The following is a 27,379-nucleotide window of genomic DNA, read 5'->3' as shown; positions in this document are numbered from 1 at the left end:
GATTGATTATGACAACATTTGGTGGATGAGTTGGGTAGCTGACAAGAAGAAGCCAATTCGATTTTGGTTCAGGTCCGAATCCAGATCCGACCTATCGGTGGGATACAAAACGTAGACTGTTCAGCCTGGCGGAGGTCTGCGCTCTACCGAGTGCTGTTCTGGTTGACCATGCTTCCTCAGACTGGTCTACCAGTGACACCAGTGACCACATTGTGGTGGTTGACTCAATGCCTCAGGGAAAATCTCCTTAGCTGAATAAAAACATCCATTTCAAATAAAAATGGTCAAATTTTTAGGTCAAAATGCCCATTTTGCACTGGCCTTTTTAAAGCCAATATCTAGACATCACGTGCAGCTCATTAAAATCATCCCGTACCCCTTGGCTAATCACTGACAGTCAAAACGGCTGTTCAACAGCTGTGCTATGAAGTGACCATTGAAGGTTCAAGTGACCATCCGTGACCGTTTTGTCTGACAGCGAGGACACTATTGTCCACAAATAAGTTCACACATTTACTACACGCAGTGTTATTGTTGATATTTAAAGGTTTCAAAGGTGGTAAGTTTCTTTTGCGTTTCAGTATATATATATAGATTGCTCTTTCTCTTCCTCTTCTTCCTGTGTAAATAAGTCATAAACCAATCTGTTCTTCCTGTCTTTCCTGATTCGACCGTCTTAGTGATTTCTCCATTGGGTAAGCGTGGCACGATCATAACCGCTCCAATCGGGTTAGTTCCTGATAACGGCCCGAATCGCGGCTCGCTTCGCTTGGCGTGTCCACTAACGCCGTGGTTCGGGTGGGGTTATTTCCTTGCTTCACGGCCGGTGTTAGTACTTAGGTAATAGACTAATTCGACCAACAACCCTATTTAACACCGACCGGAAGGAACGTGATAGCCCCAGGATCATGTCGGCCAGTAAAAGGACAAGGGGATTAATACCCCCTTGATAAGGGGAAGGCCGATGAGGAGATCCGCAACAATATATAAACACACACTCCCTGACCAGAAGTACGCGGACACTATTGCTAATTAGTGGATTCGGCTGTTTCAGCCACACCCATTGCTGACAGATATATATAATCAAGCACACAGTCATGCAATCTACATAGACAAACATTGGCAGTAGAATGGGCCATACTGAAGAGCTCAGTGACTTTCAAAGTGGCACAGTCATAGGATACCACCTTTCCAACAAGTCAGTTCATCAAATTTCTGTCCTGCTAGAGCCATACTGAAGAGCTCAGTGACTTTCAAAGTGGCACAGTCATAGGATACCACCTTTCCAACAAGTCAGTTCATCAAATTTCTGTCCTGCTAGAGCTGCCCCGGTCAACTGTAAGTGCTGTTTTTGTGAAGTGGAAATTTCAAGGAGCAACAACAGCTCAGACGTAAAGTGGTAGGCCACACAAGCTCACGGATCGGGACCGCCAAGGGCTGAAGCTCATAGCATGTAATAATCGTCTGTCCTCGGTTGCAACACTCACTACCGAGTTCCAAACTGCCTCTGGAAGCAACGTCAGCACAACAACTGTTCGTCGGGAGTTTCATGAAATGGTTTTCCATGGCCGAGCAGCCGCACACAAGCCTAAGATCACCATGCGCAATGCCAAGCATCGGCTGGAGTGGTTTAAAGATTGCCGTCATTGGACCCTGGAGCAGTGGAAACGCATTCTCTGGAGTGATGAATCGTGCTTCACCATCTGGCAGTCCGACGGAATAATCTGGGTTTGGCGGATGCCAGGAGAACGCTACCTTCCCGATTGCATAGTGCCAACTGTATAGTTTGGTGGAGGAGGAATAATGGTCAGTGGCTGTCTTTACGCTGCAGTATACAATGACATTCTAGACGATTGCGTGCTTCCAACTTTGTGGCAACAGTTTAGGGAAGGCCCTTTCCTGTTTCAGCTTGACAATGCCCCCGTGCACAACTGCACAAAGCGAATTCCATACAGAAATGGTTTGTCGAGATCTGTGTGGAAGAACTTGACTGGCCTGCACAGAGCCCTGACCTCAACCCCATCGAACACCTTTGGGATGAATTGGAACGCCGACTGCGAGCCAGGCCTAATCGCCCAACATCAGTGCCTGACCTCACCAATGCTCTTGTTGGTGAATGGAAGCAAATCCCCGCAGCAATGTTCCAACCTCTAGTGGAAAGCCTTCCCAGAAGAGTGGAGGCTGTTATAGCAGCAAAGGAGGGTGGGGGGGGGGGGGGGGGACCAACTCCATATTAATGCCCATGATTTTGGAATAGGATGTGTGATGTTTGGGTGTCCACATACTGCTCGGGTGATGATCTAGCAAGGATGGATTATAGCCTTTTTCTAGCAAGATGATCTAGCAAGGAATATTAATATATTCCAAGATAAGAATAACCTTTTTTGTATTTCCTAATCAGAATGCATCAAAAGACTATCACTGAAAAGACAGTCTACAGTATTGTATTGTTTGTTGACAAATACAAGGACATGATATGAAAACAAGAATGCAAAACAACAAAATAAATAAATAATCTTCCAGAAACGAGGGGAAAGTGTTAAGATGATACTAAACAGCCTGCTTCACGAAAGCAGAACTGTTTCGATTGCTTCCTGTCATTCTAACATCTCCACTTCCACCTCCTCCTACTCACCCGTTCCCTTGCCCCTTCCCCCTCTCTTTCTCCTTCCCTCCTCCCCATCTCCCCCAAGCCCACACTTTCTTACTGAACATCACTGCCATTGTCAAACTACTTGTCCTTCATTGCAGGACAATGGAATCCCAATACACTTGAGCCATTACGCAGTTGCCCCACACCACTCGGGTGTGTACCCAATGCACGAGACGCTGTACGACGCTTGGCGCCACGTCTGGGGTGTTCGGGTCACAAGCACAGAAGAGTATCCACACCTGAAGCCGGCTCGCTATCGCCGGGGTTTCATCCATCGCGGGGTCATGGTAAGATTCGAGGAGGCTTAAGTTACCCCGATATTATATGTGTGGATAAAAAAAACCCAAAAACCACCGTTTAGAGGCCATTTTTCCCCGCAAAGCGGGGGTTGGCCTTTTTCGGGAACCGTGGTTGTTGTTGTTTTTTGGTCCCCTTTTTGAAGCAATGTTTTACGGCCGGATGCCCTTCCTGACGCCAACCCTTTTTTCCGCCTTCAACGACAAACAGGGAATTACCAGTGAACTGGTACTCAATTAGCCGACCTCGGAAGGATGACAGGCTGAGTCAACCCCCCTGGCATTAATTCGGCGATCGACCGGGATTCGAACCCAGGATCCTAGGATCCTAAGTGTGGATAGTGAGTTGGAATTCCTATAACAAAACATGACGTGACGCCAGGATAAAATACTCCATGACTCAACAAACCTGGTCCTTTTTACACGTCACGTTTTCTTTTCTTTTGGATACCAAATTTCAAATCTTTTTTTGTGATTATTCGATGCTCACAGTGAGTGAACCAGTGCCCGTTATTGAAGTTTGAACAGCTTGGATTATCTGGCCTGTTTTGTTTCTTTTGAAATAGTTTTGAAACTGTAAAACAGAATTACCAGGAGAAGGGAGGGAAGAGGGAATTGTATTATCTGGCCAATTTATCATCGGTCTTAACCTGGATGAAATGAAAGGTATTCACTCTTGTGTTCAAGACACCCTGATGTCTATATCTCTAAGTTCATTGCTCATAATTTCAATACTTGAAAAAACCTTCTTTGGTGAACATGTTTATTAATTTTTAATTTGTTTAATTTATACTTGGCACATGTTAATTGAATTCCATTTTAATTGCAAAACTCATTTTGGATTTCACACATTTTTATGAGTTTTGCCACTTTATGTTATTTGCGCAGTGCGATTTTTGGCACCTGTGTTAATATCTTCGTTTTTTTTTTTCCTTTTCTCGGACAATTAAAATGTAATTAATTTTGATAAGCAAGACTTACTATCTTAAAATGGATTCAGCAAAAAAAACTTCCAGAATACTGAACTTTTCTTCAGTGATGGAGGACTTGGGTTGGTTTTGAATCTTTACGAGTCGCATGTTCATGGACGTAAGCTGGACTTGCATACGTGTAGTCAGGAAATGAATTGCAGGCGGATCTTGAAAGGCCTGTAGAAAGAAAACCCCCATTGACATGAGCTATTGGTTAAAAATAATCATGATTTGTGAATCACATCAATAGCAGATGACGCGAGAGCATGAAGCATGTTTTACTTTATAATTAAGGGCATATGTATTCCGCTGCTCTCTCAGCAATGGTTTTGGACTCTGAATCTCAAATAAGAGGTCGGCACCGTCGCTGGACATGTCTCGGACATTCCCACAGTCTGGCCTCCTGATTTGCTTGCCAGGTTTTCCGCATTTGGCATACGACCCGCATTCATTTATGGATTTCTGACTTCCTCCACTCATTGGAACTCTTTCATCTCCTTTCCTCTCTTAGTAAAGTGTGTTGGGCCCACTCGTGTTTTTCATCTACAGAAGCGACTTCTACAAAGCTCTGGAAAACTCCCTCTTCTTCTTCCTTTTTAAAAATACAGATGACTCCGCACTGTTTCTTGCAGTACCCCACCCCACTGATAGGCCGGCAACAGCTGCCTCACTCTGCTGATCTTGAATCGATTATACGTTGGTCTGATAAATGGAACATGTCCTTCAATCTTGGAAAAAATGTCCGTCTCTCCAAAAAAACCGATCTGTTTCCATTGTTCACCACTGAAAGACGTTCAGTCTCTTGAGGTTTTAGGCCTCACCATCAGCCATGACCTTTCCTGAACCACCCATGAAGCAAAACTGGCTTCCATTGCCAGCCGCAGACCGGACATTCTCCATCATTCCTTGAAAAACAAAAATCAGAACTATTTGCAGTCTATAAGGCATTTGTCCAAAGTTCATTGGAATATTGCTCTCCCTGATTGGCTTGGATCCCATCATCACAGCTGTCTTTCCTGTATTCTGTGGGAATATATTGGAAACTTCCACAATGAGGCCAAAGCAGAAGTCTGCTGTTCTTACATCGCAGGCTGGTCGATGGCATCCGTTTCCGATCCTCCGCAACAACTTCACGATGTACTCGTTCTTCCAGTAATCTCCTCCTGATGAAACCTCAAAAACTTCAGACTGACCGCACAACTTAGCTCTTTTCTTCTCACTTCTCCCGTTTGCGGAACCACATTCCAGAGGCTGTGCCGTCCCATTTTTCACTCCCGTGCTTCAAGCAGGTGGTGGACTGGACCGCTATCTTATGTCCCCCATCCTTGACCACAATCTTCATTAGCCTCATTAACCCTTCGCACCCCGACCATTTTATTTTCAGGTTGCAGTGTTTCCTTTCCTCCTCTCTTTTCATGTCATCACGAGGGGTGGGGTTTGTTAATTAGCGAGGGATTATGGGTATTTCCCTTGTTTATTGTATCCAAATTGGTTTGTCTTGTAGTTGAATATATAAATACGATGTGGTGTTCGGGTAAGCATCGAGAGTGGCAGCACAGCTGCAAAGAAATGTGCACGCACGTTGGACCTTCGTCCCGCAAAGCAAAATCTGTTTTTATATCGTCTGGTTTACAAGCTCCATTGGAGTTTGTTGGAACACACAGCCGGGCATTGTGAGCACCTGCAGAGGTACGGTAATGTGCAGCTGCTCGTTCGCTAAAGTCCCAGATTCTTTAGCCCTCATGATTTGCTCACCGATATGGCAGGACGTGAGGCGGGCTGTCTACTGCGCTAACTTGTTATTGCAGCTGTCTTTGTGGTAAAGACGGGACTCGTGCAGCACTGCAGGCTGTCCCTGGCCCACTCACGTCGTACACTTAATCAGTGCCATTCAACCCAAAAAATGACCATCAACGAATATTTTATTTGTTAGCAGCTGTTTTTCATGTCAGAGCAGCAACTGATTTGTATATATATATATTTGTATATATATATACTGATATATACAAATCAGTATATATATATGGCACATGTTAATTGGCAAATGGCAAATATATATATATATATATATATATTAGCCGGATCCGGATCTTTACCAAATCTAACAATTTCGTCCTTGTCACATACACTACCTCTCTGCCAAATTTCATCCGAATCCGTCCACAACTTTTTGAGATATCTAGTTCACAGATAAACAAACAGCCAGACAGGGGTGAACATAACCCCCATCCATCCACCTTAGGTGGCAGAGGTAACAAAAGATGAACTATCAATCGAGAACAATCGCTTATTAAAAAATTAAATTATCGTATTCGGATTTTTGGTCTTTCTTGGGTCCTTTGGTTTGTCTCGATCTCGATCGAGAATTTTCGATCGAGAATCTATTCGATTTAGTTTGAGATCTCGAGAAATCTCGATCTTTGGTCCTTGTCACACACCAAACATGTCCACAAAGTTTTGTTCCAATCCGTCCATAACTTTGAGATGTTATGCTATATATTGTTTTTGGCCCTATCTCTCAATTGTGAAGAATCACCTGAAGAGTCCCTCACAATGAAGTAAAGAATCACAACTCCCTCCTCCCTCCTCTCCCCACTCACACCTCTCCCTTTCCACTTTCCTCTACCCCATCTCTGCTCTCCCACCTCACTCCTCTCCCACCTCCCTCCTCTCCTTCTCCTCCTCCTTCCCCCTCTCTCTTCTCACCTCTCTCTCTCCTCTCTCCACTCACTACTCTCCCATTCCCCTTTCCTATACCCCCTCTCTCTCCTCTCCACTTCCACCCCCTCCCTTCCTCCCACTTCCCTCCTCTCCCTTTCCTCTCTCCTCTCTCCCCACTCTCCCTCCTCTCCTTTTCCTCCTCCTCTTCCCACAGACAGGAAGAGCTTTCAAAGGGGTCCTTTTGATAGTATGCACACATTACATTGCTAGCAATCCCTCGAGGTCTTCTTCATGAAATTAAAAGAAATCTGGGAAAAAATGGACGTTAAAAAAAAAATACACTTTTGTGTGCTTGAAGTTAAACGTAGCACCGTGGGGACTGTAACTCCCCCATTCAAAAACGATTTTAAAACGCATTTCTAAATAAGTTATGTTAAACCTTCTCTCTTCATTCTTCATACAATCTAAAAGCTTTTAATGTCAGGCATGTAATGAAATGCATCATTGCTTGATAAAATTAATTTAGACTCATTTATTTGTGAAAATCCATCGCAGCCTACGCGGCCTTGTGGCCGAGTAAACCACGTAAAAATTTTAAACCTTCATGAAAACAAAACTCGAGATCCCACAAGCACAAACACTGTCCTTATTCTTCGCAGGAAACACTCATCTCTCCAAATATCCCCATGCAGACCCACTCGCGTAACCACAGCACCGACACCGGCAACTTGCCATGGCTCCTGTACACCGGAGGCCGACACCAGAGGCAGATTTAGGCTGACAGAGCAAACAAAATGGCGGCGATTTGATTTTGAAGCCCCGTCCAGACAGACAGACAGACAGAGGAATGGACAGACTGGCAAGGAAAGGAATGTATAATTACCGGTACATTTGCCAATGATGAGGGGAAGGAGGAGAGGTGATGAGACAGGAGAGTGAGAGGAGAGGGGGAGGAGAGTCGTGGGAGGGAGTAGTGGGGGGAGTGGACAGAGGGGGAGTGGAGGGAGGGGAAGGGGTGGTTGGAAGACTTGAGGTCTTGAAGTCACATGTTACATTACGTGGAATTTAAACGGATCGCTGCTAGATCATTGCTGGTATATATATACAACAACAACAACAACAGGCATTTTAAGGCCATTTTCCCTGCTGGAGCGGGGGTTAGCCTTGCGGTCCCCATGACAATCTCCTCCATTTTGCCCTATTTTCTGCATCTCTCCTTGTTAACCCCCTTGCCCGCATTTCTTCTTCCACCATCTTTAGCCAAGTCTTTCACGGTCTTCCCCGTCCTCTACTTCCTTCTACATTCATTTCCATCACTCTTCTCAACCAGTCACTTTCATCCTTCCTCAACACATGACCAAACCATCTCAACCTGTTCCTCTTCACAGAAATATCTATATATTGCTGGTATATATAGATAAACATATAAACGTATGTACGCGCCCGATTGCTTAACCCCACTTTTCTGTTCGTGTGCAGGGTAATAATTCAACATCTGATGTATTTAATAAGTTTGTGTGCATTGCAACCATCTGTGGCATGTTGAGTTTCATGGTCGAGATTTTGTGTGCAGCTTTGACGGTATTTACTGGTGCGAATAATCAGAGATTTCGTGACGGTAATTGTGTATTTTTAAGTCTCACTTTATTGGTGGAGGGTGATGAGAATATTTTTGTTGAACTGAAATAAAAACTAATTATGTATGCAAATTCTTGGACCGGTTCTGGGGTTAGTTTCAGGAATTTCATTTTTTAAATGTGGCCGTTATTGCAATTCTTGGTACTTGACCCTTTGACCTTGCCCCAGGGGGGCAAAGCCAAAAATGATACAGCTCTCGCACCTTCTTGCCATGTGGTGATCATAACTACCGAGTTCGGTGGATTTCTGCACAACCGTTTAGGAGGAGATGGCATGATGGAAGGACAGACGTACGGACGGACGGAAAGACAGACAGAGGAGATTACAATACCCCCACCCCTCCACCCGCTGTATTTCAAAAAGCACGGGGGTAATAAAGGGATGAGCAATTAGCTCGATTTCTGTTGTTATTGGAGTTGTAGTTGTTGTTTTTAAGATGGCGTCTGTTGAAGTAATGTGTATGGGACTGTGTATCACATAAACTGTGTATTTCGTTGACAAATTGCTCCCCTCATTGCTGAACCTCTCTGGGGAAGGTCTCATTTATTGGACTGTAGGGTAATAATTAATTGGAGCCGGTTGTTGGAACCGGTTGTTGGAGCCGCGCCCTCCGAAGAGGGTTTTGGCGTTATAAAAGCTGGATGAGTTCCGTTCGCGTGAGAAGTCTGTTGGAATAAAGGAGCTTTGAACACCTAAAAATTGCCTCGTCTTCTCGTCATCCGCAACACCTACATTGGTGACCCCGGCTGCTCCCAAACGTTTTCGGGGGCTTCCAACGAGCATGGCGACACCTACATTGGTGTCCCCGGCTGCTCCCGAACGAACTCCTACACTGGTGACCCCGGCTGCTCCCGAACGGATTCGGGGGCTTCAAACGAACATGGCAAACGCAGTTTCGATTGAACTGCCGGAGTTTTGGGAACGACGGGCGGCCGTTTGGTTCGCGCAGACTGAGGCCCAGTTCGCCCTTCGGAGCATTTCCGCGGGTGACACGGCGTATTGTTGGGTCGCGTCTGCGCTCGGCTCCTCCTCTGCGACCAGAGGGGTGAGCCTTCTACAGGATCCTCCGAAGGGACGCAGTTACGAGACGTTGGCGGCACTGCTGCTCGTCTCCTTCGCGCGCACTGACGTTGGCGGCATGGCTGCCTGTCACCTTCGTGCGCACTGCTGCTCATAACCTTCGCGCGCACTGTTGCAATGATATTGCAAATCATTCATCGGACGTAATTCATAACTGTGTGTATTGTAACCCTCTGTGGTATGCTCAGCTTTGTTCACCCACCATTTTCACGGGCTTTTCCTATATATATATATATATATATATATATATATATATATATATATATATATATATATATATATATATATATATATATATATATATATATATACACACAGTCATGTGAAAAAGTAAGTACACCCCATGTAAATTTAGACTTTTTCAACATATTTCAACATACAGCTATTTGATCTTCATTTCAACAATATTGATAGATAAAGGTGATATAATATAACAAATATCATGAAACATTCACATTTTGTAGTCCATTGTATAATTTAAATAAACATAAATGCAAATTTCGCATGTGGAAAAAGTAAGTACACCCCTACATTTATCACTACTTCAAATACCTAAAATTAGAATCAGGTGCACCAGCTCAGGTGCAAATGATTAGAACATCGTTAGAGAGGATCTTGGAGGAACCTGTCTTATTTAAACTTCAGACATTTAGTTTGGTTTGCTCTTTGTTGTTGAACTGTGCGGTGTCACCATGCCAAGATCAAAAGAGCTCTCTGAGACCTTCAGAAAGAAGGTTATAGATGCATACGAGTCTGGGAAGGGATTTAAAAAGATCTCCAAACAATTTGAAATCAATCGTTCGACTGTCCGGAAGATCATCTACAAGTGGAGAAGAATCCAAACAACTGCCAACTTGTTCAGGCCAGGCCGCCCCAGCAAGTTCAGCCCGAGAGCAGACCGCAAGATGCTGAAAGAAGTCTCTAAGAACCCCAAAATGTCATCACATGACCTACAGGTAGCTCTTGCCATTGTTGATGTCAAAGTGCACGAGTCTACCATTAGAAAGAGGCTGCACAAATTTGATCTACATGGGAGGTGTGCCAGGAGGAAACCTTTGCTGTTCAGAAAGAACATTAGGGCAAGACTAAAGTTTGCCAATAAACACCGAGGCAAAGACCAGCACTTCTGGAACAATGTGCTCTGGACAGATGAGTCAAAGGTAGAGCTATTTGGCCACAGTACCAGAAGACATGTTTGGCGAAAACCAAAGACGTCATCACGTGTGGATGGTGTGGATGGTGCATGGATGTGTTCATGGTGCATGGATGTGTTCATGGTGCATGGATACGAGTTGACGAGAGATCATACGGTCATGCCGGAGGTTGATGAAGATTACCGGAAACGAGCAGCAGCTGTCTTTCTGTGAGACCAAAGCTGTCGACCTGATGGTACAACTCGTGTGGATGGGTTTCTCTGAATGCTGCGTGTGCTTTGGGCATAAAGTAAACGAAGCACAAATAAGAGGAGGATTCAGAATGACTGCAAGCAAAGCTGCATGTGATTTGAGTTGGCACTTTTGTGGGAACGGAACGCTGGCTGTGATCCAGCCAGTGACCCCAGCCTTGGACATTGGCATTTGGGAGTCATTGATCTTTCCAAGCTCCATGATTTGTTGTCTTGGCACATAGATCTTGTTGTGGATGCGGATGTGTGATGGCTTTCTTTTTTCACCATGTAAATGTTGGCTCTTTCACAAGCATCGTGTCAATTGATGGGCATCGGTTCGATGGTGCGAGTTCACTAGCTTTTGATTGGTTTGAGTAGGTCTGAAGGACACATTTATGATTAAAATATGATTATTGATTTTGAATCTTCATTTTATTTTTTACAAATTTGTATTCATGTTTTTACTTTTTATAATATTAGTTCACTGTCAGTTTTTTGCTGAGAAATAAAACAATTAAATGTACTTTTTATGGTATGACGTGTTCATGTTCTTTCATAAAAAGTTACTTTGGTAAGTTATCTGTTAACTTTATAGACACAGTTATGATGTGAGAAAGATTACGACTTCACACCAGCGTAAGATGTTTTTATGCCTCCGCTGACAAAGTCGCTGGAGGCTTTATGTTTCGGGGTTGGCTGTGCAGCTGTCCGTCCGTCCATCCATGATAGGTTATCGTTACCATGATAACTTGAGAATGGCTGAATGGATCTTAGTTAAACTTGGTACAGGTATGTTTAATGAGGTAAAGATGAAATGATTAGATTTTGGGGTCACTAGGTCAAATATCAAAGGTCAGCTGTCATGTTAGATACAAATCATGTTACCATGATAACTTGTGAACCAGTGGTGGGATTCTTACCAAAGTTGGTACAAGTATGTGTTGTGATGCAAGGATTAACTTATTCGATTTTGGGGTTACTAGGTCAAATATCAAAGGTCAGCTGTCATGTTAGATAAAAAAAAACCTGTTACCACGATAACTTGTGAACCAGTGGTAGGATTCTGACCAAAGTTGGTACAAGTATATGTTATGATGCAAGGATTAACTTATTTGATGTTGGGGTCACTAGGTCAAAGGTCAGCTGTCATGTTAGATAAAAATCATGTTACCGTGATAACTTGTGAACCAGTGGTGGAATTCTGACCAAAGTTGGTACAAGTATGTGTTATGATGCAAGGATTAACTTATTTGATGTTGGGGTCACTAGGTCAAAGGTCAGCTGGCATGTTAGATAAAAATCATGTTACTGTAGCGGTTACCTTATTGAGACATAATCCACGGGCATGGGCCAGTGGGGCTTTTGATGATGTGGGCATGACGTGCGCGCGGTTGTTGGAGCCGCGCTCTCCGAAGAGGGTTTTGGCGTTATAAAAGCTGGATGAGTTCCGTTCGCGTGAGAAGTCTGTTGGAATAAAGGAGCTTTGAACACCTAAAAATTGCCTCGTCTTCTCGTCATCCGCAACACCTACATTGGTGACCCCGGCTGCTCCCGAACGTTTTCGGGGGCTTCCAACGAGCATGGCGACCCCTACATTGGTGTCCCCGGCTGCTCCCGAACGAACTCCTACACTGGTGACCCCGGCTGCTCCCGAACGGATTCGGAGGCTTCAAACGAACATTGCAAACGCAGTTTCGATTGAACTGCCGGAGTTTTGGGAACGACGGGCGCCCGTTTGGTTCGCGCAGGCTGAGGCCCAGTTCACCCTTCGGAACATTTCCGCGGGTGACATGGCATATTGTTGGGTCGCGTCTGCGCTCGGCTCCTCCTCTGCGACCAGAGGGGTAAGCCTTCTACAGGATCCTCCGAAGGGACGCAGTTACGAGACGTTGGCGGCACTGCTGCTCGTCTCCTTCGCGCGCACTGACGTTGGCGGCATGGCTGCTCGTCACCTTCGTGCTCACTGCTGCTCATAACCTTCGCGCGCACTGTGCTGGGCTCCTCCTCTGCGACCAGAGTCGTGAGCCTTCTACAGGATCCTCTGAAGGGGCGCAAGTACAAGACGTTGGCGGCACTGCTGCTCGTCTCCTTCGCGCGCACTGACGTTGGCGGCACTGCTGCTCGGCACCTTCACACGCACTGCTGCTCGTAACCTTCGCGTGCACAGACGTTGGCGGCACTGCTGCTCGTCTCCTTCACACACACTGAGGCCGAGCACTGCTGCTCGTACCCTTCACGCACACAGGCCGAGTACTGCTGCTCTTAACCTTTGCGCACACAGGCCGAGCACTGCTGCTTGTAACCTTCGCGCACACTACGGCGAAGCACCTCCTCTGCGACCAGAGTGGTGAGCCTTCTCCAACGTGCGCTGCTGCTCATAGCCTTCGCGCGCACTACGGCCAAGCACCTCCTCTGCGACCAGAGTGGTGAGCCTTCTCCAACGTGCGCTGCTGCTCGTAACCTTCGCGCGCGCGCACTGACCCGGGCAGCACTGCTGCTCGTCACCTTCGCGCGCACTGACCCGGGCAGCACTGCTGCTCGTCACCTTCGCGCGCACTGACCCGGGCAGCACTGCTGCTCGTCACCTTCGCGTGCACTGACCCGGGCAGCACTGCTGCTCATCACCTTCACGCACACTGACCCGGGCAGCACTGCTGCTCGTCATCTTCGCGCAACTACATACTACAACTACAACTCGCGAAAACGCTACAACTACAGCTACAGCTCTCGTGTAGAAAGGAACCTCAGCAGCCTCCCCCGAGGACTTGTCCAACCTCCTCGGTCGGCTCAACCCCACGGCGGGGCCGTCCCCCATCGGGTAAGTCCCCGGTTGGCCCGCCGACCGCCAGGCCGCTCGCAGCCCCTGCTCGGGTCATCAGTCGTTTCGGCCAGGTGGTTAAGGCCCCCCCGAGGACTGGCATTGCCCGTGCGAGTGCATTCTGGGGGGGGGGCGCATGTAGCGGTTACCTTATTGGGACATAATCCACGGGCACGGGCCAGTGGGGCTTTTGGTGATGTGGGCGTGACGTGCGTGCGGTTGTTGGAGCCACGCCCTCCGAAGAGGGTTTTGGCGTTATAAAAGCTGTATGAGTTCCGTTCGCGTGAGAAGTTCTGTTGGAATAAAGGAGCCTTGAACACCTAAAAATGGCCTCGTCTTCTCGTCATCCGCAACACCTACATTGGTGACCCCGGCTGCTCCCGAACGTTTTCGGGGGCTTCCAACGAGCATGGCGACACCTACATTCGTGACCCCGGCTGCTCTCGAACAAACTCCTACATTACCATGAAAACTTGTGAACCAGTGGTGGGATTCTTACCAAAGTTGGTACAAGTATGTGTTATGATGCAAGGATTAACTTATTTGATGTTGGGGTTACTCGGTCAAATATCAAAGGTCAGCTGTCATGTTAGATAAAAATCGTGTTACCACAATAACTTGTGAACCAGTGATGGGATTCTGATCAAAGTTGATACAATTATGTGTTATGATGCAAAGATTATCTTATTCGATTTTGGGGTCACTAGGTCAAAAGTCAGAGTGTGTAACAGGCCTTTGTTACCGCGATAGCTTAACGGCTGAAGGGAACCAAGTCAAACTTGGTACAAGTATGTACCAAGTTACAACTCAAACAGTTATGGGCGGATTCGGATGAAACTTGGTGGATGAGTTGGGCAGGTGACAAGAACAGGCCGATTCGATTTTGGTTCAGGTATGGTGCAGATTCGGCCGATCAGTGGGATACAAAACGTAAACTGTTCAGCCTGACAGAGGTATCTGCTCTACTGAGTGTCATTCTAGGTTTTATTCAATACTAAGGTGGGCAGGATGGACCTAGAGATACACACACTCTCTTCTAAGCTGTCTAGCCTGGATTCAAATCCCGACCCAGCTATAAACTGGCATCCGGTGTTTCAGAGGCCGGGTGAATCATCAAGGAGTGTTCCGTCCCTCGGATGGACGTTAACTGGGCATCCCGTCTGTCGGCATTCGTTGGCGGACGTTAAAGATCCCACTGTGCCCTTCGCGCAGACTAGTGTAATCCTTGCCATTATGGAACACCTGAATCTGGATTCACTACTGATATGAATTGTAGTGAAAAGGAGAGTTATCAAAAATCGCTGTGATAACAATGTAATAATGCCATCAATAAAACAGAGCAACAGTGATACAGCTGCAACCAATTATTTGATCCAATATGGTGCTTCGTTTCTTTTGGCCTTTTGTTCTAACTTTTGGGAATCTCGTTTGTAGTTAGAACAGCATGTACCAGTATCTATGCCTACGTTGTCCTCTCACAAAGCACGTTGTTTCTCCTTGGCCTGGTACAGGTCCTACCGCGCCAGACGTGCGGTCTTTACACACATACGATCTTCTTCAAGCAATATCCACGAGGAGTTGTGGAGCTGGAAAAGAGCATCCGTGGTGGCGAGCTATTCATGACCATCGTTCTGAACCCGGTAAATGTTTATTCGGTTATGATCCTCGAGTGATGTTGACTCTACTAGAGTGGCCTGAAACTATTCCCTATTTTACTTTCAAATTATTTTTGATTGTTTTCCATCAATATGCTATTTACTGTATGTATGGTGACCACAGTTTTGTCTGCTTGAAGGAATGTACCTATGAGATGACTCCTGGATGTTTCAAATGACCATCACTACCCACAGATCAGTATTTTTATGACTCACCTTTCGAACTATGGAAATGACCGGCTGGGTCTCTACACCTTTGAGTTACTGGTGGACTTTCTACGCCGATGGACCAACCTTCGTCTCAGCACCTCCACACCTATCGAACTCGGGCAAAAGTATTTTCAACTTTTCCCGAATGATCGTGAGGCCATTTGGCAGGTAAGACCTTTCCCTTTACCCGGCTTTTATGTCGTGGGTGGCATTGTTTGAGTGTGACTGTTTAGTTTGTCGTACTGCTTGTGATTAGGTTCCGGTAGTTTTGGGCCTAGGTTTGTCTGTCTAAGCAAAGTTTCACCCAAAATATTGAGGTGGTTCGGGGTGAACGATGATCTACCTCTGACATTACATTCTCTTTGAAGGCAGAGGGACAGGGTTGGGGAGACAAGGTTGCCAATTTGATTCTTCTACAACAGTGAGGCTCAAGGAAGAGCAAGGTAACTGAGGGTATGAACTGACAATAGGGCGGTGGAGCAACCTTTGGACATAATAAGGAGGGAAATAAATAGTAAAAGGTCAGAGAGAGAGAGAGAGAGAGAGAGAGAGAGAGAGAGAGAGAGAAAAAGAAAAAGAAAAAGAAAGAGAAAGAAAGAAAGAAAGAGAAAGAGAAAGAAGGTAGTTCCACATATTGGAGAAGTGAGGAACAAAATATTGACATGTGCAGTCAGCCTGCATTTTGGAAATTTGCTTGGAGTGGGTTATTGGAGGGATACTGTGGATACTGTGGAGTGGTTGGGGAAGGTCAGGAGGCTGAGACAGCAGAGGAAGCTAAACCAGAGGAGAGGTAGTAAAATTCATACCAACCTGCATGTCATGCGAGAGCACTGCAGCATCCCTTGTACTTAGGCCTCATTGTGGGAGATTCCAATAATTTTGAGAGTTTTGAATTTGGAGAGAGTTCCAAGGTGGTTCTTGGGTCTTCGCTAAGAGGGGAGAGCAGTAGTCTAATGACCCTGGACAGAGGCCTTATCGACTGTCGGTAGTTCAGATTTTTAAAATTTTTTTAAAAGGAAAGACTTGGATCAACAGGGGCTTCCCAGTCTGTGGATGGTTTTGGAGGCCGGCCTTGCTATATGGGCGGCCCAATAAAGATCTTGGCTGATGGAGAGACGAGAAATTCTTGACATTTTCAAAAACCTTCCGTTTAGCAGTACTTGGACACAATATTACGGCATTTTCCTTCATTTTGACCAATCTCGATCTCGGGGAGATCTCGCGAGATCTTGGAGACGGCGGCAGGGATTTTCGAAGCTCCACACGGTCTCCACGTTTTTCGAAGTTAAGTCTGTTCACAATTGTATTTTGTCGAAACTGTATTTATCTTTCGGTGTGTGAAGTTATTGTGTGCAACTTTGGTTGTTTCTCGGTGTTTATCTTTCATAAATTGATCGTCTGTTTGCCGTGTCGCGAGCAAGGCCTTGTACAGTGTGCACTGTACAACCTTGAGGCTTTGTTTTTCTCTCAGTGGTCCGTCGTTTGTGATCCAATAACTTTCGTTCTCTGTATTCCCAGTCTTTTCACCCATAGCCTACTTCCTTGTGTAAATCTCAACTCAAAAAAAAAAAAAAAAAAAAAAAAACATTTCCTTCTCTGTTCTCATTCGTTTATTCATTCTTATTCGTTCGTTCGTTCTTCGACCACGTGTTTCTCCCCCATTTCCCCAGATAGTTTTCACTCATTAACCTTCAATGTTTACACTTTCCCCTCAAGTTATGTATTCCGTCATATTTTATAACACCTTTTTCTTCTTCTTCTTTAAAAGGCTGCTTTCGACTTGCTCACCAAATCAATTCATCCCAAAAAATATATCCATCTCCTATAGTGCCTTTGTTCTACATTCCCTAAACTCTCCTGCACTCCATCCTCCATCCAGCGTCCTTAAACGTATTTTTAACTCGAAGGTCACAAGAAACTCATTTTGCAATAAATGTTCGTTTCCCATAAATCGTACACTTTCAAAAATCCAATCTCACCCCTCCCCTCCAAATCTTCCCCATAACCCCTCCCCTCCAAATCTTCCCCATCACCCCTCCCCTCCAAATCTTCCCTATCACCCATCCCTTTCAAATCTCCCCCCTTGCCCCCTCCCTCCTAAACTACTCCCTCACCCCTCCCCGCCAAGACGCCCCCTCACCCCTCCCCTCCTAGACTCCTGCCTCACCCCTCCCCTCCAAATCTCCCCCATATCCCATCCCTTTCAAATCCCTCCCCTTGTCCCTTCCCTCCCAAACTCCCCCCTCACCCCTCCCCTTCAAATCTCCCCACCCTCATTACTTCTCAATTTCCCCCCGCTCACTCCCCCTCCTCAAAGCGTCCTCCCCGCTTCTTCCCCCTTCAAACTCTCACCTCCATCTCCCCCAACCTTCTGCCTCGCTCTTCCCCCTCCTCAAATAACACCTCATTGTGGCTCACCCAATCACCATCAAACCTTTTGTCCGCCCCATCCTTCCCTTTCTCCGAGCTATTCTGAAATCTCTGACACACCTTCAACAGCTCTCCCTACCTCTTCCACCTCTTCCACATCTTACCCTACCCCTCCTCCCCCCTGTTCTGTATCTGATGCTCCCCCTTCCTCTTCATTAACGGTATGGACCTCAAACATCCGGGGCCTTCGTTCAAACTTAACTGATCTCTCCATACAGGTTGCTTCTGTCAAACCAGACGTAATCTGCTTAACAGAAACTTTCCTCCTTTATGATGTCTCTGATTCCATAGTATCTCTCCCGGGCTACTCCCTCCTCCGGTATGATAGACCTGAGCCTCGTCCTGGAGGCGGGGTTGCTATCTTTATCAAAAACTCTCTTCCTCACTCGCCCTGCACTGCACTCTCTCCTCCTCACCCCCAGGAATACCTCTGGCTCCGGCTTCCCCTTCGCTCCCACCTCTTGTTCATATGTGTGTTGTACCGTCCACCAAACAGTGATGACTCCATCTACATCTCGCTGTCTGATGATATGGACCAACTTCTATCTACTCATCCCAACTCTCTCTTCCTCATATGTGGTGATTTCAACTGTCATCATGCCAGTTGGCTGGGTGTGGGTACCTCTCTCACCAGCCATGGCTCCTCAGCAAAGGACTTCTGCGACTCACTGGGACTGACACAATCTGTCAATTTCCCGACTCGGATCTCAGTCAACGGAACATCTTCTCTTCTGGACTTGGTTATGACTAACTTCCCTGAAAATGTCTGCTGCTCTTCTTCTGCTCCGATCGGATCATCTGATCATGTCCTTGTTAAAGTGGACATCTCTCTGACCATCCTCAGGGAGCCTGCTCAGCGTCGACGAGTCTGGCATTTCACTCAGGCCAACTGGCACGGTCTTCAAGCAGCCATCAATCATCTGGACTGGTCTCCCATCTCTACCACCTCTGACATCAACTCATCCTGGGAATTCTTCCAAAGTAAATTGCTCTCTCTCATGCACAGATTTATCCCATCTCGTCTTCAGTTGTCATACCCTTCCTCCCGTCCATGGTACACGGAATCTTGTGGTGAGGCTGTTGCCCAGAAACAACTTGCCTTTGTCTCCTGGAAAGCAAATCCAACGGAAGGAAATCTCATTTCCTTTCACAAAGCCCGAAACAAGTGTGTGTCCACCCTCAGGAGAGCCAGGAAACAATATCTCTCCGTTCTCAAGACCGAACTCTCTTATCTGTCTCCCTCTTCCAAATCCTGGTGGCGTCTGGTCAAATCCGTTTCTGGTGTTTGTTCCCCCTCCATCCCCTCCCTTACCTCAAACGGCTACACAGCTGACTCCGCACGTGAAAAAGCTGAATGCCTCAACTCTGTGTTTGCCTCTAAATCTTGTGTCCCAAACCCATCCCTCTCTGTACCCACCATACCCAGTCGTACCCTGCTGCTCCTGGACTCCGTGTCCTTTCCTCCTGACAAGGTGGAAAAGTTTCTGTCAACCCTCGACTCTGATTCTGCAACTGGACCCGACGGCATCAGCCCACGGGTCCTAAAATCCTGCTCTGCTGCTCTATCTCACCCTCTCTCTGTTCTCTTCACCCTCTCTTTTGCTCAAGGTCAACTGCCATCTGCTTGGAAATCAGCCAACATCACCGCTTTGCACAAAAAAGGTGCAAAAACAGATCCTAGCAACTACAGACCAATCAGCCTTCTCCCAATTATCAGCAAAGTCATGGAATCCATCATTGCTTCTGATATGAAATCTTTCCTCTTCTCCAATGGCTTGATCTCTGATCATCAATTTGGTTTCAGACCAGGTCACTCTACTCTGGACATGCTGCTTCTGCTGTCTCAACAATGGATGGAGGTCCTCAATGCCAAACAGGAAATTAGAGCTGTCTCCCTCGACATATCACGTGCCTTCGACACGGTCTGGCACCCCGCTCTGCTCACCAAACTCTCCTCCTTTGGTATCCATGGAAATCTCCACGCATGGCTGGTGGACTTCCTCTCTAGTCGTCGTCAACGTGTGGCCCTGAATGGGTTTCTCTCATCTCCTCTTCCTGTTCAGGCTGGAGTTCCCCAAGGCAGTGTTCTGGGCCCCGTGCTTTTTCTGGTCTTCATCAATGATCTCTCTGACTCTCTCGAAAATCCTCTCTATCTCTTTGCTGATGACTCCACTCTCTGCCGCTCCATTCCTCTTCCCTCAGATCGGCAGTCTGCTGCCTCCTCACTCTCTGAAGACCTGGACAAAATCACAGACTGGTCAAACAAGTGGAACATGTCTTTCAATCCTGACAAATCTCACACTCTTACTATGTCTCTCCGAAAAGATCGACTGGACAACCCTCCCATCTACTTTCTCAACAATCCTCTCCAAGAAGTTCTGTCGCTCAAGATTTTGGGTCTCACTATCTGCCATGATCTTTCTTGGGAAAACCACATTTCCAAGCTGGCCTCCAAAGCCAGTCGCCGACTGGGCATCCTCCGTCGTGCGAAGTCCTTCCTCGGCACACCTGAGCTCCTCACCACATACAAGGCTTTCATCCGCAGCTCAATGGAATACTGTTCTCCCCTATGGGCCGGTGCTCCTGCCTCACACCTAGCTCGGCTTCACGCTGTTGAAACCAAAGCTTTCAGAATTATTGGAATCTCCCGCGATGAAGCTATCTCTGAGGGCCTTTCACTCACTCACCGCAGGCAGGTAGGTGGTCTTTCTGTCTTCTACCGACTCCTCTCCGGCCTTGCACCCCCAGCTCTCTCTGTGCTCTGTCCCCCAAATATTCCTACAGGTCGCACAAGATCTGCCAGCAACCCTCTGATGGTTAAACTGCCGAAATCTCGGCTCTCCGCTCACCTTCACTCTTTCATTCCTCTTTTCTCCCGCCTCTGGAACAAACTCCCTCACTCCCTTCAATCCCACTCCTCCCTCCAGGTCTTTAAAACAGCTGTTCACCACCATCTCTTATCTTCCCCCATCCAAAACCTTGATCTTTTCTACCCCCGCTAATTCACCCCAGATCCACCTTGTTTGAAATTCCAACTTCTTTCCTGGAAGTCCTGGCAGTGTCCATATGTTTTATACCTCTCCCACTGCCCCCTTCCCACGCCCCCCCCCCCCCAAAGCCCTCGCCCTCTCTCAGATCTCTCGATGTCTCCATGTCTCTCGGTCCCTGCTCTCAAATGTTGTGTTTGTGTCCTTCCCCCTCTCTCCCCCTCTCTCCCCATCTTGTCTACCGCTCCCTATGTTATATGTTTTATGTGTCGGTTTGTCTTTCTGTGTGTTCATGTGATTAATGTTCGCTCTTTCACGAGCCTCGATATTGTATACAAAAAATAAAAAAAAAAAATAAAAAAAAAATCAAATTTACTGCTCGTAGACCCTTAACCCCCTCCCCTCTCCAATGTCCTTTTTTCTCAAGACTGTGTGGGGTAAGGTGTTGTATTCCAGCCACCCGAATCTTTCCTTATGTGCTCTCTTCTACTCCTTCCACACAATTTACACTGAGACCCATTATACCTCCTTTGGTCCAAATCATTATGTATGGTATGTTGATCTCTTGCTTATCTGCGATTTGGTTACAAATTCACCAATCAGGTGCCCCAGACGATCATTTGCATTGTTGTTTTTGGGAGTCATCATATGACCTCGAGTTGTCTCATTTTTCGAAACATGCAAAATAACACTTCACCTTTGCAGAACCCATGCATTGACAAGCGGCATCAGGAGATCTGGTCCAAAGAGAAGACTTGTGACCGATTGCCCAACTTTCTTATTATTGGGCCACAGAAGACAGGTAATTGTACAAATTAATTGCTTCGGGACATATTAGGAACCAGTTTTCAGTTTCTAGCCAGGCTAGAGGAACATCGTATGCAAAATGACCTTTACTTGACCACAAGTTAATGTGGCAGGGAAGGGAACCAGAAGAAATTGCTCATATGAATGTAGCACTTGATTGTGTGTTCGAGTTGAACCATCGTCATCGTGATGCAATGTCCCTTCTTTTACGCAGGAGACGGGGCATTGTAATCACTTCTGTGTGTCTGTGTGTCTGTCCTGGCCATCACTGTTTTACCACATCAAATTTTCATGAAATCTGTATTATTATAATATGGAGAAGGCAAATTAATAATTTTGTCAAAAGGTCAAACGTCAGCATCATATAAAATCATCAATTTTCATCAAATTGACCTGAAATTTTAATTTACCATTTGAGTTTTGTCATCAAATGTTAACCAAAGCTTTATGAGAATACAGAGAGGGCAAATTAATAATTTTATCAAAAGGTCAAAGGTCAGCATCACAAAATCATCAATTTTCATGAAATTGACCTGAAATGTTAATTTACCATTTGAGTTTTGTCATCAAAGGTTAACTAAAGCTTTATGAGAATACAGAGAGGGCAAATTAATAATTTGGTCAAAAGGTCAAAGGTCAGCATCACAAAATCATCAATTTTTCTCCAATTGACCTGAAATTTTAATTTACCATTTGAGTTTTGTCATCAAAGGTTAACCAAAGCTTTATGAGAATACAGAGAGGGCAAATTAATAATTTGGTCAAAAGGTCAAAGGTCAGCATCACAAAATCATCAATTTTCCTCCAATTGACCTGAAATTTTAATTTACCATTTGAGTTTTGTCATCAAATGGTAACCAAAGCTTTATGAGAATACAGAGAAGGCAAATTAATAATTTTGACAAAAGGTCAAAGGTCAGCATCACATAAAATCATCAATTTTCATCCAATTGACCTGAAATTTTAATTTACCATTTGAGTTTTGTCATCAAAGGTTAACCAAAGCTTTATGAGAATACAGAGAGGGCAAATTAATAATTTGGTCAAAAGGTCAAAGGTCAGCATCACAAAATCATCAATTTTCATCCAATTGACCTGAAATTTTAATTTACCATTTGAGTTTTGTCATCAAAGGTTAACCAAAGCTTTATGAGAATACAGAGAGGGCAAATTAATAATTTGGTCAAAAGGTCAACATCACAAAATCATCAATTTTCATCCAATTGACCTGAAATTTTAATTTACCATTTGAGTTTTGTCATCAAAGGTTAACCAAAGCTTTATGAGAATACAGAGAGGGCAAATAAATAATTTGGTCAAAAGGTCAAAGGTCAGCATCACAAAATCATCAATTTTCATCCAATTGACCTGAAATTTTAATTTACCATTTGAGTTTTGTCATCAAATGTTCACCAAATAGTCAGGCAGCTTTGCAGCATATTTATCGAAAATGGGGAACGGCTTGACAAAAGCGCCATTTATATTTTGGTGGTCCATTAGACCATATACAATAGATTTAGGACCGGAGGCAAGAAATATACAGTGTTCTTCACCTTTTTATTGGACAAAAACCAATTATGTATATATTTTCAACAAGGAGGCTAACTTCTATTTCATTACATGCAGTGTTATTTGTAAAACTTATGCATGCCTGCATAATAAATCTTATGCTTCCATGTAATAATAATAATTAGTAATATAATACCAAGTGTTTATACAAATGTGTTATGCTTGTGACTCGCGCACCTCTCATATATCTAACATGTACGCAACTACAAGGATGTAATGACGATATAGCTTTAGAACAGACAACATGTTGTTCAAGGTAATTTGTCCAGCAATTTATGTATTTACGATTTTAGTCTAACTCCAATAGCTGATGATTTATTTGCATAAATGTATTGCTCGATATTATGCTGTGCGAGTCGTATTTGCGCAAAAGTCAAACACTGGAAATGTCTTGCCTCCGGTCCTAATTCTATTGCATATGGTCCAATGAACCACTAAAATAAAAATGGTACTTTTGTAAAGTCGTTCCCCCAAAAATTGCTAAGCTGCCTAACTAAAAGCTTTATGAGAATACAGAGAAGGCAAATTAATAATTTGGTCAAAAGGTCAAAGGTCAGCATCACCTAAAATCATCAATTTTCATCCAATTGACCGGAAATTTTAATTTACCATTTGAGTTTTGTCATCAAATGTTAACCAAAGCTTTACGAGAATACAGAGAGGGCAAATCAATAATTTGGTCAAAAGGTGAAAGGTCAGCATCACAAAATCATCATTTTCATCCAATTGACCTGAAATTTTAATTTACCATTTGAGTTTTGTGATCAAATGTTAACCAAAGCTTTATGAGAATACAGAGAAGGCAAATTAATAATTTGGTCAAAAGGTCAAAGGTCAGCGTCACCTAAAATCATCAATTTTCATCCAATTGACCTGAAATTTCAATTTACCATTTGAGTTTTGTCATCAAATGTTAACCAAAGCTTCATGAGAATACAGAGAGGGCAAATTGGGCAAAAGGTCAAAGGTCAGCATCACCTAAAATCATCAATTTTCATCCAATTGACCTGAAATCTTAATTTACCATTTGAGTTTTGTCATGAAATGTTAACTAAAGCTTTATGAGAATACAGAGAGGGCAAATTAATAATTTGGTCAAAAGGTCAAAGGTCAGCATCACCTAAAATTATCAATTTCCATCCAATTGACCTGAAATTTTAATTTACCATTTGAGTTTCGTCATCAAATGGTAAACAAAGCTTTATGAGAATACAGAGAAGGCAAATTAATAATTTGGTCAAAAGGTCAAAGGTCAGCATCACCTAAAATTATCAATTTCCATCCAATTGACCTGAAATTTTAATTTACCATTTGAGTTTCGTCATCAAATGGTAAACAAAGCTTTATGAGAATACAGAGAAGGCAAATTAATAATTTGGTCAAAAGGTCAAAGGTCAGCATCACCTAAAATCATCAATTTTCATCCAATTGACCTGAAATTTTAATTTACCATTTGAGTTTTGTCATCAAATGTTCACCAAAGCTTTATGAGAATACAGAGAAGGCAAATTAATAATTTGGTCAAAAGGTCAAAGGTCAGCATCACATAAAATCATCAATGTTCATCAAATTGACCTGAAATTTTAATTTACCATTTGAGTTTTGTCATCAAATGTTAAACAAAGCTTTATGATAATAGAGAAGGCAAATTAATAATTTGGTCAAAAGGTCAAAGGTCGGCATCACATAAAATCATCAATTTTCTTCCAATTGACCTGAAATTTTAATTTACCATTTGAGTTTTGTCATCAAATGTTAACCAAAGCTTTATGAGAATACAGAGAAGGCAAATTAATAATTTGGTCAAAAGGTCAAAGGTCAGCGTCACATAAATCATCAATTTTCATCAAATTGACCTGAAATTTTAATTTACCATTTGAGTTTTGTCATCAAATGTTAACCAAAGATTTATGAGAATACAGAGAAGGCAAATTAATAATTTGGTCAAAAGGTCAAAGGTCAGCGTCACCTAAAATCATCAATTTTCATCCAATTGACCTGAAATTTCAATTTACCATTTGAGTTTTGTCATCAAATGTTAACCAAAGCTTTATGAGAATACAAAGAAGGCAAATTAATAATTTTGACAAAAGGTCAAAGGTCAGCATCACATAAAATCATCAATTTTCATTAAATTGACCTGAAATTTTAATTTACCATTTGAGTTTTGTCATCAAATGTTAACCAAAGCTTTATGAGAATACAGAAAGGCAAATTAATAATTTGGTCAAAAGGTCAAAGGTCAGCATCACCTAAAATCATCAATTTTCATCCAATTGACCTGAAATTTTAAATTACCATTTGACTTTTGTCATCATATGTTAACCAAAGCTTCATGAGAATACAGAGAGGGCAAATTGGGCAAAAGGTCAATGGTCAGCGTCACCTAAAATCATCAATTTTCATCCAATTGACCTGAAATTTTAATTTACCATTTGAGTTTTGTCATGAAATGTTAACTAAAGCTTTATGAGAATACAGAGAGGGCAAATTAATAATTTGGTCAAAAGGTCAAAGGTCAGCATCATCTAAAATTATCAATTTTCATCCAATTGACCTGAAATTTTAATTTACCATTTGAGTTTCGTCATCAAATGGTAACCAAAGCTTTATGAGAATACAGAGAAGGCAAATTAATAATTTGGTCAAAAGGTCAAAGGTCAGCATCACATAAAATCATCAATTTTCATCAAATTGACCTGAAATTTTAATTTACCATTTGAGTTTTGTCATGAAATGTTCACCAAAGCTTTATGAGAATACAGAGAGGGCAAATTAATAATTTGGTCAAAAGGCCAAAGGTCAGCGTCACCTAAAATCATCAATTTTCATCCAATTGAACTGAAATTTTAATTTACCATTTGAGTTTTGTCATCAAATGGTAACCAAAGCTTTATGAGAATACAGAGAAGGCAAATTAATAATTTTGTCAAAAGGTCAAAGGTCAGCATCACATAAAATAAATTTTCATCAAATTGACCTGAAATTTTAATTTACCATTTGAGTTTTGTCATCAAATGTTAAGCAAAGCTTTATGAGAATACAGAGAAGGCAAATTAATAATTTGGTCAAAAGGTCAAAGGTCAGCATCACATAAAATCATCAATTTTCATCCAATTGACCTGAAATTTTAATTTACCATTTGAGTTTTGTCATGAAATGTTCACCAAAGCTTTATGAGAATACAGAGAAGGAAAATTAATAATTTGGTCAAAAGTTCTAAGGTCAGCGTCACCTAAAATAATCAATTTTCATCCAATTGACCTAAAATTTTAATTTACCATTTGAGTTTTGTCATCAAATGTTAAGCAAAGCTTTATGAGAATACAGAGAAGGCAAATTAATAATTTGGTCAAAAGGTCAAAGGTCAGCATCACCTAAAATCATCAATTTTCATCCAATTGACCTGAAATTTTAATTTACCATTTGAGTTTTGTCATCAAATGTTCACCAAAGCTTTATGAGAATACAGAGAAGGCAAATTAATAATTTGGTCAAAAGGTCAAAGGTCAGCATCACATAAAATCATCAATGTTCATCAAATTGACCTGAAATTTTAATTTACCATTTGAGTTTTGTCATCAAATGTTAAACAAAGCTTTATGATAATAGAGAAGGCAAATTAATAATTTGGTCAAAAGGTCAAAGGTCGGCATCACATAAAATCATCAATTTTCTTCCAATTGACCTGAAATTTTAATTTACCATTTGAGTTTTGTCATCAAATGTTAACCAAAGCTTTATGAGAATACAGAGAAGGCAAATTAATAATTTGGTCAAAAGGTCAAAGGTCAGCGTCACATAAATCATCAATTTTCATCAAATTGACCTGAAATTTTAATTTACCATTTGAGTTTTGTCATCAAATGTTAACCAAAGATTTATGAGAATACAGAGAAGGCAAATTAATAATTTGGTCAAAAGGTCAAAGGTCAGCGTCACCTAAAATCATCAATTTTCATCCAATTGACCTGAAATTTCAATTTACCATTTGAGTTTTGTCATCAAATGTTAACCAAAGCTTTATGAGAATACAGAAAGGCAAATTAATAATTTGGTCAAAAGGTCAAAGGTCAGCATCACCTAAAATCATCAATTTTCATCCAATTGACCTGAAATTTTAAATTACCATTTGACTTTTGTCATCATATGTTAACCAAAGCTTCATGAGAATACAGAGAGGGCAAATTGGGCAAAAGGTCAATGGTCAGCGTCAC

The 27,379-nt window shown here is 43.3% G+C and overlaps 1 protein-coding gene across 7 annotated transcripts in view; it reads left to right on the top strand.

Annotated features, from left to right (window-relative positions):
* Nucleotides 1–27,379, top strand: part of LOC137425448 (bifunctional heparan sulfate N-deacetylase/N-sulfotransferase 1) — a 276,161-nt gene that overhangs the window by 229,582 nt on the left and 19,200 nt on the right. For all 7 annotated transcript variants that reach the window (XR_013623242.1, XM_068113904.2, XM_078776673.1 and 4 more), the window contains 4 exons: nucleotides 2,752–2,940; nucleotides 15,016–15,144; nucleotides 15,355–15,537; nucleotides 21,492–21,588. Coding sequence is in view for 6 of the 7 variants with exons in the window: in XM_068113904.2 (XP_067970005.1) it covers nucleotides 2,752–2,940; nucleotides 15,016–15,144; nucleotides 15,355–15,537; nucleotides 21,492–21,588 (598 nt within the window). In the remaining variant the exon portion in view is untranslated. The remainder of the gene's footprint in view (nucleotides 1–2,751; nucleotides 2,941–15,015; nucleotides 15,145–15,354; nucleotides 15,538–21,491; nucleotides 21,589–27,379) is intronic.

The sequence above is a fragment of the Myxine glutinosa genome, chromosome 4 (assembly GCF_964187855.1).
Source record: "Myxine glutinosa chromosome 4, kmMyxGlut1.1, whole genome shotgun sequence".
Classification (NCBI taxonomy): Eukaryota; Metazoa; Chordata; class Myxini; order Myxiniformes; family Myxinidae; genus Myxine; species Myxine glutinosa.
Note: the sequence above shows the minus strand (reverse complement) of the source record. Positions and strands in the feature narration are given on the sequence as shown.